Source organism: Taudactylus pleione, unplaced genomic scaffold, assembly GCF_031769625.1.
Source record: "Taudactylus pleione unplaced genomic scaffold, aTauple2 ptg001990l, whole genome shotgun sequence".
In the NCBI taxonomy this organism is placed as follows: Eukaryota; Metazoa; Chordata; class Amphibia; order Anura; family Myobatrachidae; genus Taudactylus; species Taudactylus pleione.
The window spans coordinates 2,721,308-2,736,362 of NW_028286386.1; the positions used below are offsets into that span (position 1 = coordinate 2,721,308).

The window sequence follows — 15,055 nt, forward strand, 5'->3', positions numbered from 1 at the left end:
TGAGATTGTATTACCACAGAATCTCCATTATTGGATAGTAATAAAATAGGAGCGCACAATATAGTAAAATTGAAAATTATTATGTAATAAAGAATCATAAAAAACGTACATTAAGGTATACAATAATCAGCTCATGAGACAGCTTGATAGCCTGTGGAATGTCCTTCACTCCCGACACTGCCGTTCACCACTTATTCTGCTTGTCCGTTTCATTTGAATCATTATATGTTTTGGCATATCTCTGACATTTACATTACTTGGTTATTAATATATAAACTCCATGAATTTTTCTGATGAAGCTTTTTTATCTATAAATCATTTCAGGCACTTCATTTTTAAATTAATCATTGATGCTATGGAGGGTTAAATATTCTCTCTACCTGACACTACATGTAGCTCTTTCTTTGTCCATAATTATTCACCGACCTTTCATAATTTTGTTTATTTATAATTATTTCTGTTTAGGTATGAGAAATGTTACCTGTGTAAATCACTAGTACCACTGACAGATTATCAATCACATGTAGACAACTGCCTGCATACTGCAGCATTGGAGACTGAGGCGAGCCAGAGGATAAGAAGCAGTAAGGTAAGTGTTTACCTCTCTATTACTGATTTGGGCAGTGCAGAAAGAAAAGGGACAGAAGACATCAATATCAGTTATGTCATTTTATATAGAGTTGGTGTCCGCGTTCTGGTGTCTGGTGATGTTCTGTAGTCTACAATCCTGGTGTGTTAGTTGAGATGTAAGGACCTAAATAAGTGAAAATAGTGATAGGGTCCAGTGTATATGTTCTGTTTTCTAGTGGACCAATCGTCCGAGTCCTGATTGTGCAGTCCTGGTGTAAACCACATGTGTATTACTGTAGGATGGTTGTTCTTAAAGTAAAGCTGGTTTGCTATAACTTGTGGCAGTGTGTTCATCTGTATGTATATCACAGATCAGAATGGCGGTATTAAAAGTTAATGGTAAAAATGTTCGTAATAAGGATGTGCTGCAGATGTATTCACCCCTCTCCAATGGTCTCTGTACCAGGAACCGCCACTCCACCTCAAGGGTTCACAAAACAAACCAAACAAACCACAGTATCAGGTGGTGATAGGAATCTTGGTGCCAAAGATAGGTAACATAAGGAACTTACTCGGCTCTCGGCATGCTCCCGCAGGTCCACCAGTGGCACTTCCTTGTATGGTTGTTGAGTGTGGGTGTAAAGGGGCAGGGGACACAAGGTCCTACTATTGTCTGGACAGAACACTATACATATATGGAAAGGTTAAATACATTTATTCCTCTGTGCCCATGCCTGGTTGCGGCCACAAGTAGTATTAAAAAATATGTATCTAAATGTTAGTGCTTTCATTTTGGTCCAATAAGCATTTTTTAGGCAATTTTATACATAACGAGTTTTTCATATAGAAGGTATTTATGCACAAATGTTGTAAGAACAACATTGGCTTTTGCCGTTTTGTGAGGGGGAAATCAACTAGCGATCTCCCTTATTTCCCACTGGTTAACACAGGTATGTGTTAATTTTTAATACCTCTACATCATGGGTTTCCAACTCCAGGCCCCAATTACCCCTAACCGATTATAGGGGCCTATGTATAAAAGCTGGGAGAGAGAGAAAATTGTGAGAGATAAAGTACTAACCAATCAGCTTCCAATTTACATTTTGAAGGCTGTGTATAAAAAATGATAGTTAGGAGCTAATTGGTTGCTAATTTATTTGTTAGAATTGTATCCCTCTCCCAGCTTTGATACGTAGGCCCCTATGTTTTCTGGATTTTGTAAAATCCTGCGGTTAATTTATTTTAATTATCCCACCTGTTTCCACACACAAATCTGCAAAACCTCACCTGTTTGGTAGATGAGGATTGGAAACCCTGCTCTGTTCATTGAAACTGTTTTAAATGTTCTACATCATTATTTAGTCACTGCTAGATATAGCACGTTATAGCAGTGGGAGCTGTTTCCTAGCAAGAGACATCAATATATTTAGGGGTATATTTGTGTAAGTTTGTGTTCTTTAAGAATCTGGTATACATATTAGTCTGGAAATGCGAGGAACTTTACCTGCTACTGCATATTTGACAGCTACACATGCCTTTTTCTGGCAGGGATCTGCAGGACGAGACGGCGGGCTCCTGAGTATGCTGGAGCAGTCAGAAGGTATGATGTATGGCAATTTTGTAAAGTGATTTGTGATTGGCAGTGAGGACTGGGAAATGCAATCCAGCTGCTAGCGGATGCTTCCAGTGAAAAGCTTACATTTACATAGATAGAGGTATTATTCTGTGGTGCAGAGCATGCAGCATAACATCTCTCCATGTTTATCTGATTTCAGTGATGCTTGTATATCCTGTACAATGGCAGGTATTATAGCTTATTTTCAGGAATCTGGAATAAGGTCATAAAAAGGAAATGTAAAGTAATTAATAAAGAATGTGGTATACTTTTCACTCTGTTTGAACCGTTCAAATGTCTTTATTAATATAATCAAGCTAGCAAGTGTGAGTGTATATATGTCTACATATAGAGATATAGGGGCCTATTTATCAAGCCCATTGTTCATTAAAATTAAGCAGAAGCAGTAGTTCATGTGATAAGCTACCAATATAGATGTTTGGTGAGCATTGGTGTACCCCCATATTTCTGATACCTTCCCACATCAATATATTCTGTATAGAAGGGGGACGTGCTCCCATTAAACACACAGAGTTGCATCGCATTAAAGATTCAAAAAGTAGAGATCCCAAACAAAGTGTCTCTGATTATGGCTCCTGAGTACCTATCCCCTTTCTATACTGAAGATAGAGAGAGTAGCAGGAGGCTTCTAAAAGAATTGGGGACATTGGGAGAGCGTAGGGGGTTGGAAGGCAGATGGGCACAGGAGAAATAGTGGCATCATAGCAGAATGATCGTCGAGAACAGACAGCAGTAATAACAAAGAGCGGCTGCACCCATTCTCATGGGTGCAGGAAGTGTAGCGCTGTGATAGTAATAATCATAATAAGCGTAATGTAATATCACACATTCAAGCTCTCATAAATGACAGAAAGCCACATGCTTCGTTCTTTAATCTGCTCTTAATGTTGTAGCTGGCAAGGGCTGCCCAGGAGCTCCGCTTCAAGTACTGACCGTGAACAATAGCCTGGAGTCATCCAGCATGAAAGGTAAGTAGTCTCTGTCGTACAGGTGGGAGAAAAATGTATTTCCCGGGCTAAATCTGTCATGCTCTTTCCTTCCAATAGTGGTCTGGTAAGAGTGGGAAGTGAAAGAAAAAAAAAATAGGTTCATTTTGGGAGTGCAAATCTATTTGACATCTACAATTTTTTTCCCTTAACCATGCCGGGTTTCTATACTTTCTTTTACTCCTGCACGCCCCCTTCCCGTGGCTCATTCTTTTTCTTTTTCTCCCCAAATTATCCCTTCACTCTCTCCCCCACCCCCACCCCCTTTCTCTCTCTCTCCTTGCCCATCTCTCGTCCCCTTTCTCTTCACATCTTCCTCTCCCATCTTTTGCCTTGCTCTCTTTTTTACTGTCTCGTTTGTTACCCCTCCTTTTTTCTCTGTCCCCCTCTTTCCACGTTCTCTTCTACTTGTATGTCTGTTTTTGTAAACAATGTTATACTTTTTAAAAAATTTTTTTTTGCTCTTACCATTTTCCTCATGTTGTTGTTTTATTTATATTTTCAAGCTCTAATGCTCCAACATACTTTTATTTAACACATTGGTTGGTTCCTCCTCCAGGTGTGTCCTGCTAGTCTCCAATCCCCTGCACAGTGGTCTCTAAATTAGCTGAGGCTTTAGCTAGTCTCTGTGCAGCTGTTGCTCCTCTCATAGCGACTGTTTGCTGGCTCAGTGTGGTCTGTGCACCACCTTCCATATCATACATATATATGCTATTTTTGTAGAGCTACAGTGGGGCATCAATTTCTTTTTTTAAATTGTCAAAGTTTGGCCTGTGGCGGTGGGTGTTAATATATGAAATACTGTGTAAAAAAAAAAAAAAAATATATATATATATATATATATATATATAATATGTTATAATAACTACAAATACGATAATATTGGAAAGACAACTGCTGTAAATTCGCACACACCCACAGATAACAAGAATCCACACTAAATATATAGGGAAAGCCGCATGAAGCCACAATACATATAGAAGAAAAGCAGCATCCATATTAATGAAAACGTCAGATCCACATAAATAACTTTGCAAAAGCCAGATCCACATAAAAAAAAACATTGAACAAGCCAGAATCACATAAAATACATTGAAAAAAACAGATCCACCTAAAATACATTGAAAATGCCAGATCCACATAAAATAGTTATTATGGCAATACAAGTACCACCATAACAATTGTGCAGTTCATATGGGGAAGCCTTCACTGGTGAAAACTGGAAAATTTTACTGCTGTCAGGGGTTTCGCCAGTGATAAAGGTGTCAGAGAGAGAAAAATTAAATCGTAAGAATGTGCTTACCTGCTATGCTCTGGTTTGTCCATGTCGCTTCTGATCATTGGTCAGCATGACTCTATCACCTTCAGCAGAAGAGGAGGAGGATGAGGAAGGGTGAAGTGGAAGATGAAAGGGGGTGGCGGGGAAAGGTAGGTGGTGGGGCAATTTATGGGAGGGGAATTAGTTAGCAGACCGGTGGACAGCATGCCACCGTTCTGAATCCCGACGGTGGAAGCCCGACACGGCACTTAAGGTAGGTGTCGAAATTTCGATGCCTATCTTAATCCCGACGCCGGAATACAGACAGGGGTTCAGGGGGATGTAAGGTTTGGGCAGCATGGAGGGGCTATCGTTGGGTTTTGGGGAGAGTTAGGGTTAGGCACCCCTAGGGGGGGATGTTAGAGCTAGGCACCACGGGGGGGGGGGGACTGGGGTTTAGGCACTAACGGGGAGGGTTAGGGGGTCTGGAGGGGACGGTTAGAGCTAGGCTACATGAAGGGGGGGAGGGGGGTAAGTATACCGGCAGTATACAGATGCCGGCATCCCGAAGAGATCAAGATACCGATGTCTGCATCCCGAAGGTAAGTATGCAGGTCAGGATTAGGGACCTGCCGGGGTCGGTTATGGTTAGGCACTGACCGGGGAGGGTTAGGGCTAGGCTGCGGAGAGGGAGGAGGGCTAGGGTTAGGCACCACCCAGGGGGAGGCTAGGGTTAGACATCGCCCGGTTAGGTTTAGGCACCATCGGGGTGAGGGTTAGGGGGGGGGGGGGGGTAGAGGGGGAGGGTTAGGCTACTTACCGTGCTACATGTGTTTTTTTCCTTTACATAGGAATCCTTTCTTTTTTGTTAACCACAGCAGCACAGACTGGTCTCACTGATTCCGTCCGTGCTTCTGTGTTTATTGACACAGATGCAGCACGGATCTCCCAGATCCGAGCCTGCATCTGTGTCGTATCGCACACGATCTAATGAATATGCAAATCATTAGATCGTGCACGATCGATTGGGTGAACATCGCGCAGCTTTTGCTGCACATCGTTCACTTCAGCTGCCAGGGCGAGTTCAAGAGAGATTGCAGACAGCATCAGATCGTTTGCAAATCGCACTGTGTATGGGGGCCTTTACCTAATGGTAGCACCAAGCCTGATCCACCCGAATACCTAACCCTAATCTCAGTGTTTTACAATAACTAATACAAATTCCTAATAATAGTTTATAATCCCAAACCCCAGTTTACTTTACCATTAAACTGGAACCTAATTTTTATAGGCTATATTAGCTACTCCTTAGTGAGCTGGAAAGAAGACTATGTGAAAAGAAATCATTGGGCGAAGTGCTCCTTCAGTAGAGTAAATACAACATCAAACTCTTAAAAATTCCAAGAAACTTTTATTTTCGCAACAAATTTTGTTTTTAAATATACCTTTTCCTCTCTTTGCAGGCACACACAGTAATGCCAGAGACCTATCTTATAAGAGGTGAGCAGTTTTTGCAGTCTGTAATAATGACGTGTATGTGTGACTCAGTATTCCTTCATCTTCTAGATGTCTGTGATATTTGTGTTTAATGCATCTTAAGCTGGATACACATTAGACGAACGATGTGCCCTATTCAGACGGATCTGAACAACGAATCATTCAAATCATCAAATGTGTACGCGCTATGCACACTCCCGCAGCGTCGTCTATCACATGTTCAGGTCGGCCCTACATACTGCTCAATCTGAAGATGTGACTGACGATGCGGCGGGGGAACGGCATATTGTGCGGTCGTTCACCAAATAGTGTGGTGTGTACGGATGGCCCGATATGTTGTTCGTCGCTTCTGCTGTCGGCTGGGTACACAGGTCGTCTAATGTGTGCCCAGCTGTAGTCTGTGGGATTACAAAGGAAAGACCAGTATGAATTGTGTTGATTTTAAGGACCAACTTTACCCCGCCCCATAAAGTGTACATTTTCCTTACTAGCACTTCCTATTCACCATGATCATTCACCAGCTTTTGATATGGTGTATCTTACCCCCCCCCCCAACCCACATCGCACACGCACGCGTGCGCACACACACACACAATAATTTTCTTTTGCATGTATGGTGTCTAAAGTTTTCCATAACACATTGAAATAACTACATCTTGGTTCCTCCTCTGCAACATAGGGCCTGATTCAGAGATAGACGGATTTGATATTGGATAATGTCAATATTCATTGCTTCCTTTGTATAATACCTGGTTTGTCATTTCTGTATCCTGCAGTTGCTATGCATATAATTCATGCTTTAATGTTGCAATTTGTTTTAATAATCTTTATTTTTGGGGTGCGGCCTTGCTCTGGAGCTGAATGGTCGTGGTGTATGTGAGCTCTGTAGTTTTCCCCATATTCTCCCTGCCTAGCGATTGCAGTACGGGGCAAAACTGTCCTAAATAACAGCCCCTATTCTTGAGTACATAGAGATCCTGCCCCTGAGAATCATCACCTCTCTGGGGACAGACAGTGAGACCTGCGCGTCTTCAGGCCTTCCCGGCAACTACAAGCCGCGGCCTCGATTTTGCAGTCGGCCGCTGTTCAGCCGCTGCATACAGACACCCGGAAGGCGATCCGCCGGCAGCCGCTAGCAAGCGGGGACGGGACTTGCCTTCTGCTACTGTCTCGAGGCTCACTCGCTGCCGCAGGGAGACGGGAGCCGACTGGTGGACTGACAGCTCCGGACGCGAGACCCGAGTGCGCATCGCGGAGCGGCCGCACATCCCTGAGACGCCCGCTCTGCTGGTGTTCCTGGTCGGGCAGGTTATCCCGCACTTTACTCGTTCCCTGTGCCCTTGGGTGAAGCCCGATTCTGGGCTCCTATTGAGAGGTGGCCGCCATTTTAGCTCTCCTCTTACCTCTGGCTGCCCCATCACACCATACAGCCCACTATACTGTGGAAACACCAGCCACGGTGTCCATTACAGGCCGCCTCAGCTACACATTAGGCTGCCTGGTCCAGTCCGGGACCCCTGTTTTCTTTTAACTCCTGGCCTTTCCTAGCAGCCCGTTAAGGTTGTTTATCATCTCCGCCTTCAGCACCGCGGGGAGCGTGTACAGTTAAGGGCTCTCTATCCCTAAAGTTATCTGGCATATTGTCCGTTGCCAGTCTATTGTTGCAAGTGCTACATCCATGACACTCTTAGTCTGCACTCCAAGTAATTCGTACCTTTGTTGCTACGAAATGTGGGCTCATTCTCACTAATCCCAATTTGGCCCTCCGTCGCCCATTTATATATTGCGTAACAGTATAGACCCCCGTTTCTATTTTTAATCAACATAACTACAGGCCTCCGGCTCTTCTATGATGGCACCTAAACGCTCAAAGACCTCAACTGTCCCGCCAGTTTCTTTCTTTAAAGCATCCCCTTCTTCACAAAGGGACAAAGCAGGCCCGTCCAATAATAAAAGCAGTAGACATCAGTCTGCGGTACATGCCTCGCCTGATGGCTACGTCCCACCACTCCACAAGCTACGTCCCACCAACTGGAAGTTTTAGATGATGCTCCTCTCACAATGGGCTCTATGAGGATGCTCTTAGCTTCCTTTAAGGACGATATTACATGCGAATTTAAAGCAGCGATGCAATCTTGTCAACGCTCGGTAGACGAGTTGGGGTCTCGAACAGATCATCTGGAGAACAAGCTAGAGGAAGTAGTTAAATCACATAATGAACTGATCAAGCTTCATGTAGAGTTACAGTCAGAGGTTACATCACTGAGGATCAAGACCGCAGACCTAGAAGATAGGTCGCGGCGAAATAATCTCAAGCTACGTGGAATTCCAGAGACAGTCCCAAACTCAGAGTTGACGAAACCCGTAACGCAAATATTTATGAAACTTCTACCAACTACGCAGATCTCTGACTTTTTGCTGGACCGTGTACACAGGCTGCCCAAAGCTCGTAATGCTCCTACAGATGCTCCTAGGGACGTCCTGATGCGAGTACACTTCTTTCATATTAAAGAGGCAATCCTTCGTGCAGCTAGGTCAGCAGATTCTGCTGTCCTGGGAAAAATCCAAATTTTTGGCGACCTCTCTGCTGCTACGCTAGCATCCAGGAGATTATTTTTGCCAGTTACCAGAGCCCTACAAAAGGCATCCATCAATTATAGATGGGGTTTCCCCACTAAACTAATAATTAATAGAAACGGCTCTACCGCGGTCATATCGGATCCAGCGGCAGGTATCCAGCTCCTTGTGTCTTGGAATCTAGATGACATCTCGCATAAGCTTTCAAGCGATCTGCATATTAACCAGGACTGGTCATAACGGTATTTAGAGTCTCAATATCCTTTATCATAGCAATGCACCCACCCAGCGTTGCTAGATATAAATGAATATTTGTTATAGGTTACCCCTTTTCTGTGACACTTTATAATTTGTTTTATTAGCATAATTAGATGTAAAATATGGAAAACATTTGCCTTTCCTGGTTGAGTCACAGTTTTGATTAACATGTTCTTGTAACGTTTACTTAACAGTTTGGATCCCTGGGTGTGTTCCTATATACATACATTTGAGACCTTCTCCTCTCTCTGTTTTAGCTTTAACCAATGGTTATAAGTAGCTATATTTGTGTTCTATACCCTACAATGCATACTCAAGTTTAAAGCAATTTATCCCGGCCCCGGGCGACGGGGGTTCAATGTTCTTTAGGTCACTCACCCCAATGTGCCACCTAAGCAGGTGGTCCCAGATAGTTCCTTTACGGATCTATTTTCTTTTTTCTTTCAATCTATTTTCCTACTTTCCTTCTCCTTTTACCTATTTAACAAGCTCTCAGGTACCTCATTTGCCAGATAATCAGTTCTTATTTTTGATACATTTAGGTTCGGAACAATTAATGTTATGCAATGTGATACTATTTCCAAATGGTTAAGATATTATCTGTTAATGTTAAGGGACTCAACTCTCCCAATAAAAGAAAACTCGCACTGAGATATTTTGATAAATGTAAAGCGCACATCATCGCCATTCAAGAGACCCATTTCCAACAATCTGCCCCCCCTCGTTTCTCTGATTGGAAAATTCCTAACTGCTATACTTCCAACGGCCCTACCAAAAAAGCAGGAGTGGCAATTCTCTTTACTAAAACCAGTAACTTTAGTTTGGAAAAACAAATACAGGATAAGGAAGGTCGTTATCTTATTCTTATAGGTAAGTTAGATAATGCCCCAGTGACAATTGCTTCAATTTATGCCCCAAACACGAAACAAATAATATTTATTAGGAAATTTTGCACGACTCTCCATAAGTATAAAAAAGGGATTTTGCTAGTATTAGGATATTTTAACATCGCCCCGGACCCGGTATGGGATAAATCCTCACATAAAACTATCTCCCAAGATAAATCTCAGAGCTTTAGACGAATACTTAGCGGATATGAGCTCTACGATGTATGGAGGGCAGGGCACCCAGGCGAAAGGGACTACACCTTTTATTCGCAGGTGCATAAATCCGATTCCTGCATTGATCTCACCCTGGCGACCAAATGGTCCTTACCTTACGTCAAGCAATCATTAATAATACCTGTTGCCTGGTCAGATCATGCAGCTCTGTCAATTGAATGGGACATAAATAGATTGAGATCCCCTCCTGGCCCCTGGCGTTTGGCAGAATATTTGCTGGCCCATACCGAATCTAAACAAATATTATCAAATGCCCTATCCATGTTTCTGGAAACCAATAAACCAGAGGATACCTCCCCAGCCATATTTTGGTGCTTGCTAAAAGCGGTTCTTAGGGGTTCAGCTATTCAAGCAGCAGCCCGTCTACATAAGGCGTCTATCCTCCAACAGGCAAATATTGAGTGTTGAATAGCAGACTTTGGGCCTGATTCAGACCCACTCGCGAGCGGCTGTCCGCTCGCAAGTGGGTCGATGGTCTGCACTGAGCATGCGCACGACGGAGGGAGCTCCGTCGTGCGCATGCGCCAGACACGACGAGCGAAGGACTTTCCTTCGCTCGTTGTGTCCGATCAAAGGGGGCGTGCTGTCAATGTTGATTGACAGCACGCCCCCTTTGGTGGGCGTGCCTCCCTGACGGGGGCGTTCCCACGGGAACGCCTCCCGTCAGAAGCCGGCCCACTGACATCACTAGTGATGTCAGTGGGAGTGATTTTGGCTCTGATAGAGCCAAAATCACTCCGGAGCTTGCGGTTGAAAACCTCAACCGCAGGCTCCGGCTCGCAATTTCGATGGTCACGACCATCGCGGCCATCAAAATGCACGCTCGTATAGCCTGTGGGTGGTGACCCACAGCTATACGAGCGTCCAGGAAGACGCTCCATGAAAATGGAGCCCGGCCCTCATGCAGAGCGTGCGCTCTGCTCAGAGCGTACGGCTCTGAATGAGGGCCTTAGATTCTAAACATAAACTCAACCCACACAATGATACAATTTATAGGGAATTGCTGAGCGCCAGAGATGAATGGAATGCTTTGACACTTAAAGTCCATCAGACAATGTTCAAACTACGCCAAAAACTCTATACGCAGGGAGACAGAGCGGGTCGTTTGTTAGCACGAAAGTTAAGAGGGAAAAGAGCGAAAGACAGCATAAGAATGATTTCTAATATCAGAGGTACCAAACTCACAGATCCCTATGCTATAGCAGAATCCTTCGCGCAGTATTACTCCTCCCTTTACAATTTAAAAGATGACCCTATGACTCCCCAACCATCACTAACCCAGGTTGATGATTTTCTTAGTAAAGTGAAGCTACCTTCATTGGATGCCGACACTTTGAACACACTAATGGTTCCTTGGTCCGAAGAAGAAATATTATCTGTTATTAAATCCCTCCCCTTAGATAAGGCTCCGAGTCCAGATGGTTATATAAACAAATTTTTCAAAAGTTTTCAAGATACTTTATCTCCTATTTTAACGCAATTGTTTAATGATATTTCCTCTGGGAGCTCCTTCCCGAAAGAAATGTTAGAGGCAAAAATAGTAGCTTTCCCCAAACCAGGGAAGAATTTGACATCTATGGCTAACTACAGGCCAATCGCACTCATCAATACGTATATTAAAATATTCGCTAAACTCCTAGCGAATAGACTTAACCTGTTGCTACCAACTTTAATTCATCAAGACCAGGTGGGATTTGTGACGGGAAGACAGGGACCAGACAACACGAGGAAGGTGATAAATATAATTGAATCCTTTTCCAGCTTCGACCAACCCCTTCTACTTCTATCACTAGACGCGGAAAAAGCGTTCGATAGGCTGAATTGGAAATATTTAAAAGCAGTATTGGTCAAATTTCGTATTAAGGGTAGTTTTCTAACATCAATTCTAGCATTGTATTCATCACCTTCGGCCAGAGTCTTTGTTAATGGCATTCTGTCTTCCCCTTTCCCGATCACAAATGGTACGAGATAAGGATGCCCCTTATCCCCACTGGTGTTCGCTATGGCGATCGAACCATTAGCAGAAGCCATCAGAAATGACCATAATATTGCGGGCCCCATCCTCCACGGCAAAATATATAAAACAAGCCTGTTCGCAGATGATATCCTACTGACACTCACAGATCCGATAAATTCCTTAGTTGCTCTTCATAGCTTGTTGAAAGAATTCTCTGGGGTCTCTTTCTATAAATTGAACTGCTCCAAAACTGTGGTGCTCCCTATCAATTTCACACAACATTTATTGGATTCCCTTAAAACAAACTATACATATGCTTGGCAAGACCATTCCATTAAATATTTAGGAATTCACATAACAGCCACTACCAATAGTTTAATAGCAGCCAATTACTTACCAGTGATTCGACAATTGTCGATATTATTCAAGGATTGGATAATGTCCGATATATCATGGATGGGCAGACTTTCTGCCCTAAAGATGGTGGTTCTTCCAAAGCTATTGTATTTTTTCCGGACATTGCCAATTCTAATCCCTCATTATATTCTCATTATGATTCAAAGACTCTTCTCTTCATATATATGGAAGGGTAAGAAACCTAGGCAAGCAAGGACAACAATGTCTTTACCCAAGACAGAGGGAGGCCTGGGATACCCGGAAATACACCCGTACCAAATAGCGGCTGTATTAACACAAGTGAACTCTTTGTTCACAAATGGGAAATTGATGCCATGGGCCCAGTTAGAGTGGGATATGGTCTCCCCTTTTCCACTCAGACTGTCTCTGGTTACCACCTTGTGTTAAGTTCCCGTGGATAGAAAAATATATAGTGATATCCACATCTAGGAAAGCCTTGTTAGAAATGATTAAAAAGTTTCCAGAGGTTAGTCTTCCATTCACGGGTTTGTCACTGGCGGGATTGGCCACTTTAATACCTAATTTAAGTTTTGAGACCTGGAGATTACAGGGTATTCAATCACTTAAAGAAATTACATCATCCGGCATTCTTCAACCACTTACCCATATTAATGCCAAATTCCACATTTCTTTTAGAGAGTTCTATAAATATTTACAAATCAGACATTGGTTACAAAGTATAACCCCACCCCCATATATCATATATGATCTACCGAAACTTTTAACTAATCAATTAAATAAAGTCCATAACAAAGGAGGTATTACATTGTGGTATACCCAACTAATGACCCCCACTGAATTTAGTAAACCCTCAACGATTATGAAATGGGAAACTGACCTCTCGTGTCTTCTCTGAGGAAGACTGCTATTTAATTTTTTTAAATAATTATAAGATTTCCAAATGCATGTCGCACATTGAACAATACTACCGATTACTTCACCGACTATATTTTACACCTACACTAATGCACGCTATATCACCATCTCATTCCAATTTATGTTGGCGGAACTGTGGCCATGTAGGTTCGTTATTCCACATATTTTGGGCTTGCCCGTCTATTTCCTCAATATGGAAAGAGGTATTCATCTTAATATCAAAAATACTTAAGATCACTATTTCTCCACATCCGGTTATAGCTATTTTCCATCTTTATAAAGTAGATATAATCCCCAATGATCGTTACTTAATGGGACACATCCTCATCGCCACTAAAATAATGCTAGCTCAACGATGGAGGTCCCCTATAATCCCCACTATGAAGGAAATAATAAAAAAAAGTTCAAACTCATTATGAGTTTGAAATTGCTGGAGTGAATTATTCTTCAGCGTCATCAAACCCGCTGATCCAGTGGTTTAAATGGTCGGACTATTGGTCCGCGGGATCCACATCTTAAGAACCTAGAATTCTGATTTGAGGTTAGGTTCCCGAATTTATTTAAATAGATTAGGGATTACTACTCGGAGAGTTCCCCTATCCCTTTTTCTGCTCTAACCATTTGGATCACTCTTATCTACCAAGTAGTCTATTTATCGTTTGTCTACCGGCCCACCATCAGTGGCTACTAGATTAAAGTATTATATACTTATATTGGCGGATGTGAATGGATGTTAGTTCCGAACCGTATTAATATTATTGTATTGATTCTTAGCTCTTCTAAGCAAACATTGTACCTAACTTTCTTATTCTGTTTCTGTGTACCCCCACCCCTCCTTTTTTTTTTTCTGTATCCCAAACCCAACCTCAATAATTTTTTGAAATAATAAAAATTTAATGTTTAAAAAAATAATAATAATCTTTATTTTCTATACACACATTTTCAGCCCTCCTAGAGAAGATCATAGTGGTAATTTCAGCTCTGAGCATCTGAACTTCAGTGACTCTCCTATCCGATCTTTTGTGTCCATCTCAGAGGCTAGAGATTGCCTGGTGGACTTCAAGAAGCAGCTCAGCCGCCAGCCAAACACTAAAGGACCCATTCGTAGGGGGAAGAGACGAAAGATGTGACTTTACTGGGTTAAAATAATCTGTAAATGTTGCACTGCAGAACTAAGTGAATGTTGGCTTGTGTAATAATTGTCAAAAAGCTGTGGTTCATTTGTATGTAGATTAAATTGGGCAAAACTCCCTGCAACTGAACAGTTTGGATCTGCACAGACCATATATTTTCTTTGAAAATATATATAATTTTTTTTTAAATGTAATATATAAACCATCATGTTCTATATATTTGTTTGAGTCCTTACTAATGGAAAGCATATCATTGTTTCTTAAAGTGCCTAGATATGTAAATATAATATTTTCACGAAAGCCAACAGAGTTTATATAGTCTGCTGAATAAACACATCAATCCAGGTGTCAGAATGTAGTGAAATGAAATAAAAACACATGTCTTTCCATGGTTTTGTCTATTTCTGGTTTCAGTTGTAATAATGAGCTAACTTGTGTATTCATTTGAAAAGGTGAATGGATTATATTTCTGTACAGCCTCTATTACATTTACACTATACTTCATACTCCAGCATAAAGCACAGGGGCGCTGAGAGGGTGGGGGGGGTTACCAATTGCCGGGCTTGATGGATGGGCCTTGTCGAGGCTTGGGTCTGCTGCCCGCCTTACCCCCCCCCCCCTTTTTCCAATCCTTGCAGCAGCCACCTGTGTCTCCTCTGCCCAGCACACGCTGCTGTGTACCGGCCAGCGGTGTGACCAGGGGGCAGCTTGCACTGGTCAGCAGTGGTAGTAGTGAATAGGACCAAGTAGCTTCTGCTGATTATGATAT

At 42.5% G+C, this 15,055-nt stretch overlaps 1 protein-coding gene across 2 annotated transcripts in view; it reads left to right on the plus strand.

Moving 5' to 3' along the window:
- The window catches only part of UIMC1 (ubiquitin interaction motif containing 1), a 136,547-nt gene extending 121,872 nt beyond the window's left edge, over nt 1–14,675 (plus strand). For both annotated transcript variants that reach the window (XM_088465528.1, XM_088465529.1), the window contains exons 11-15: nt 466–589; nt 2,119–2,170; nt 3,100–3,174; nt 5,914–5,950; nt 14,100–14,675. In XM_088465528.1, the coding sequence (XP_088321654.1) occupies nt 466–589; nt 2,119–2,170; nt 3,100–3,174; nt 5,914–5,950; nt 14,100–14,283 (472 nt within the window). In that variant the 3' untranslated portion in view covers nt 14,284–14,675. The remainder of the gene's footprint in view (nt 1–465; nt 590–2,118; nt 2,171–3,099; nt 3,175–5,913; nt 5,951–14,099) is intronic.
- Nucleotides 14,676–15,055: the final 380 nt, after the last annotated feature.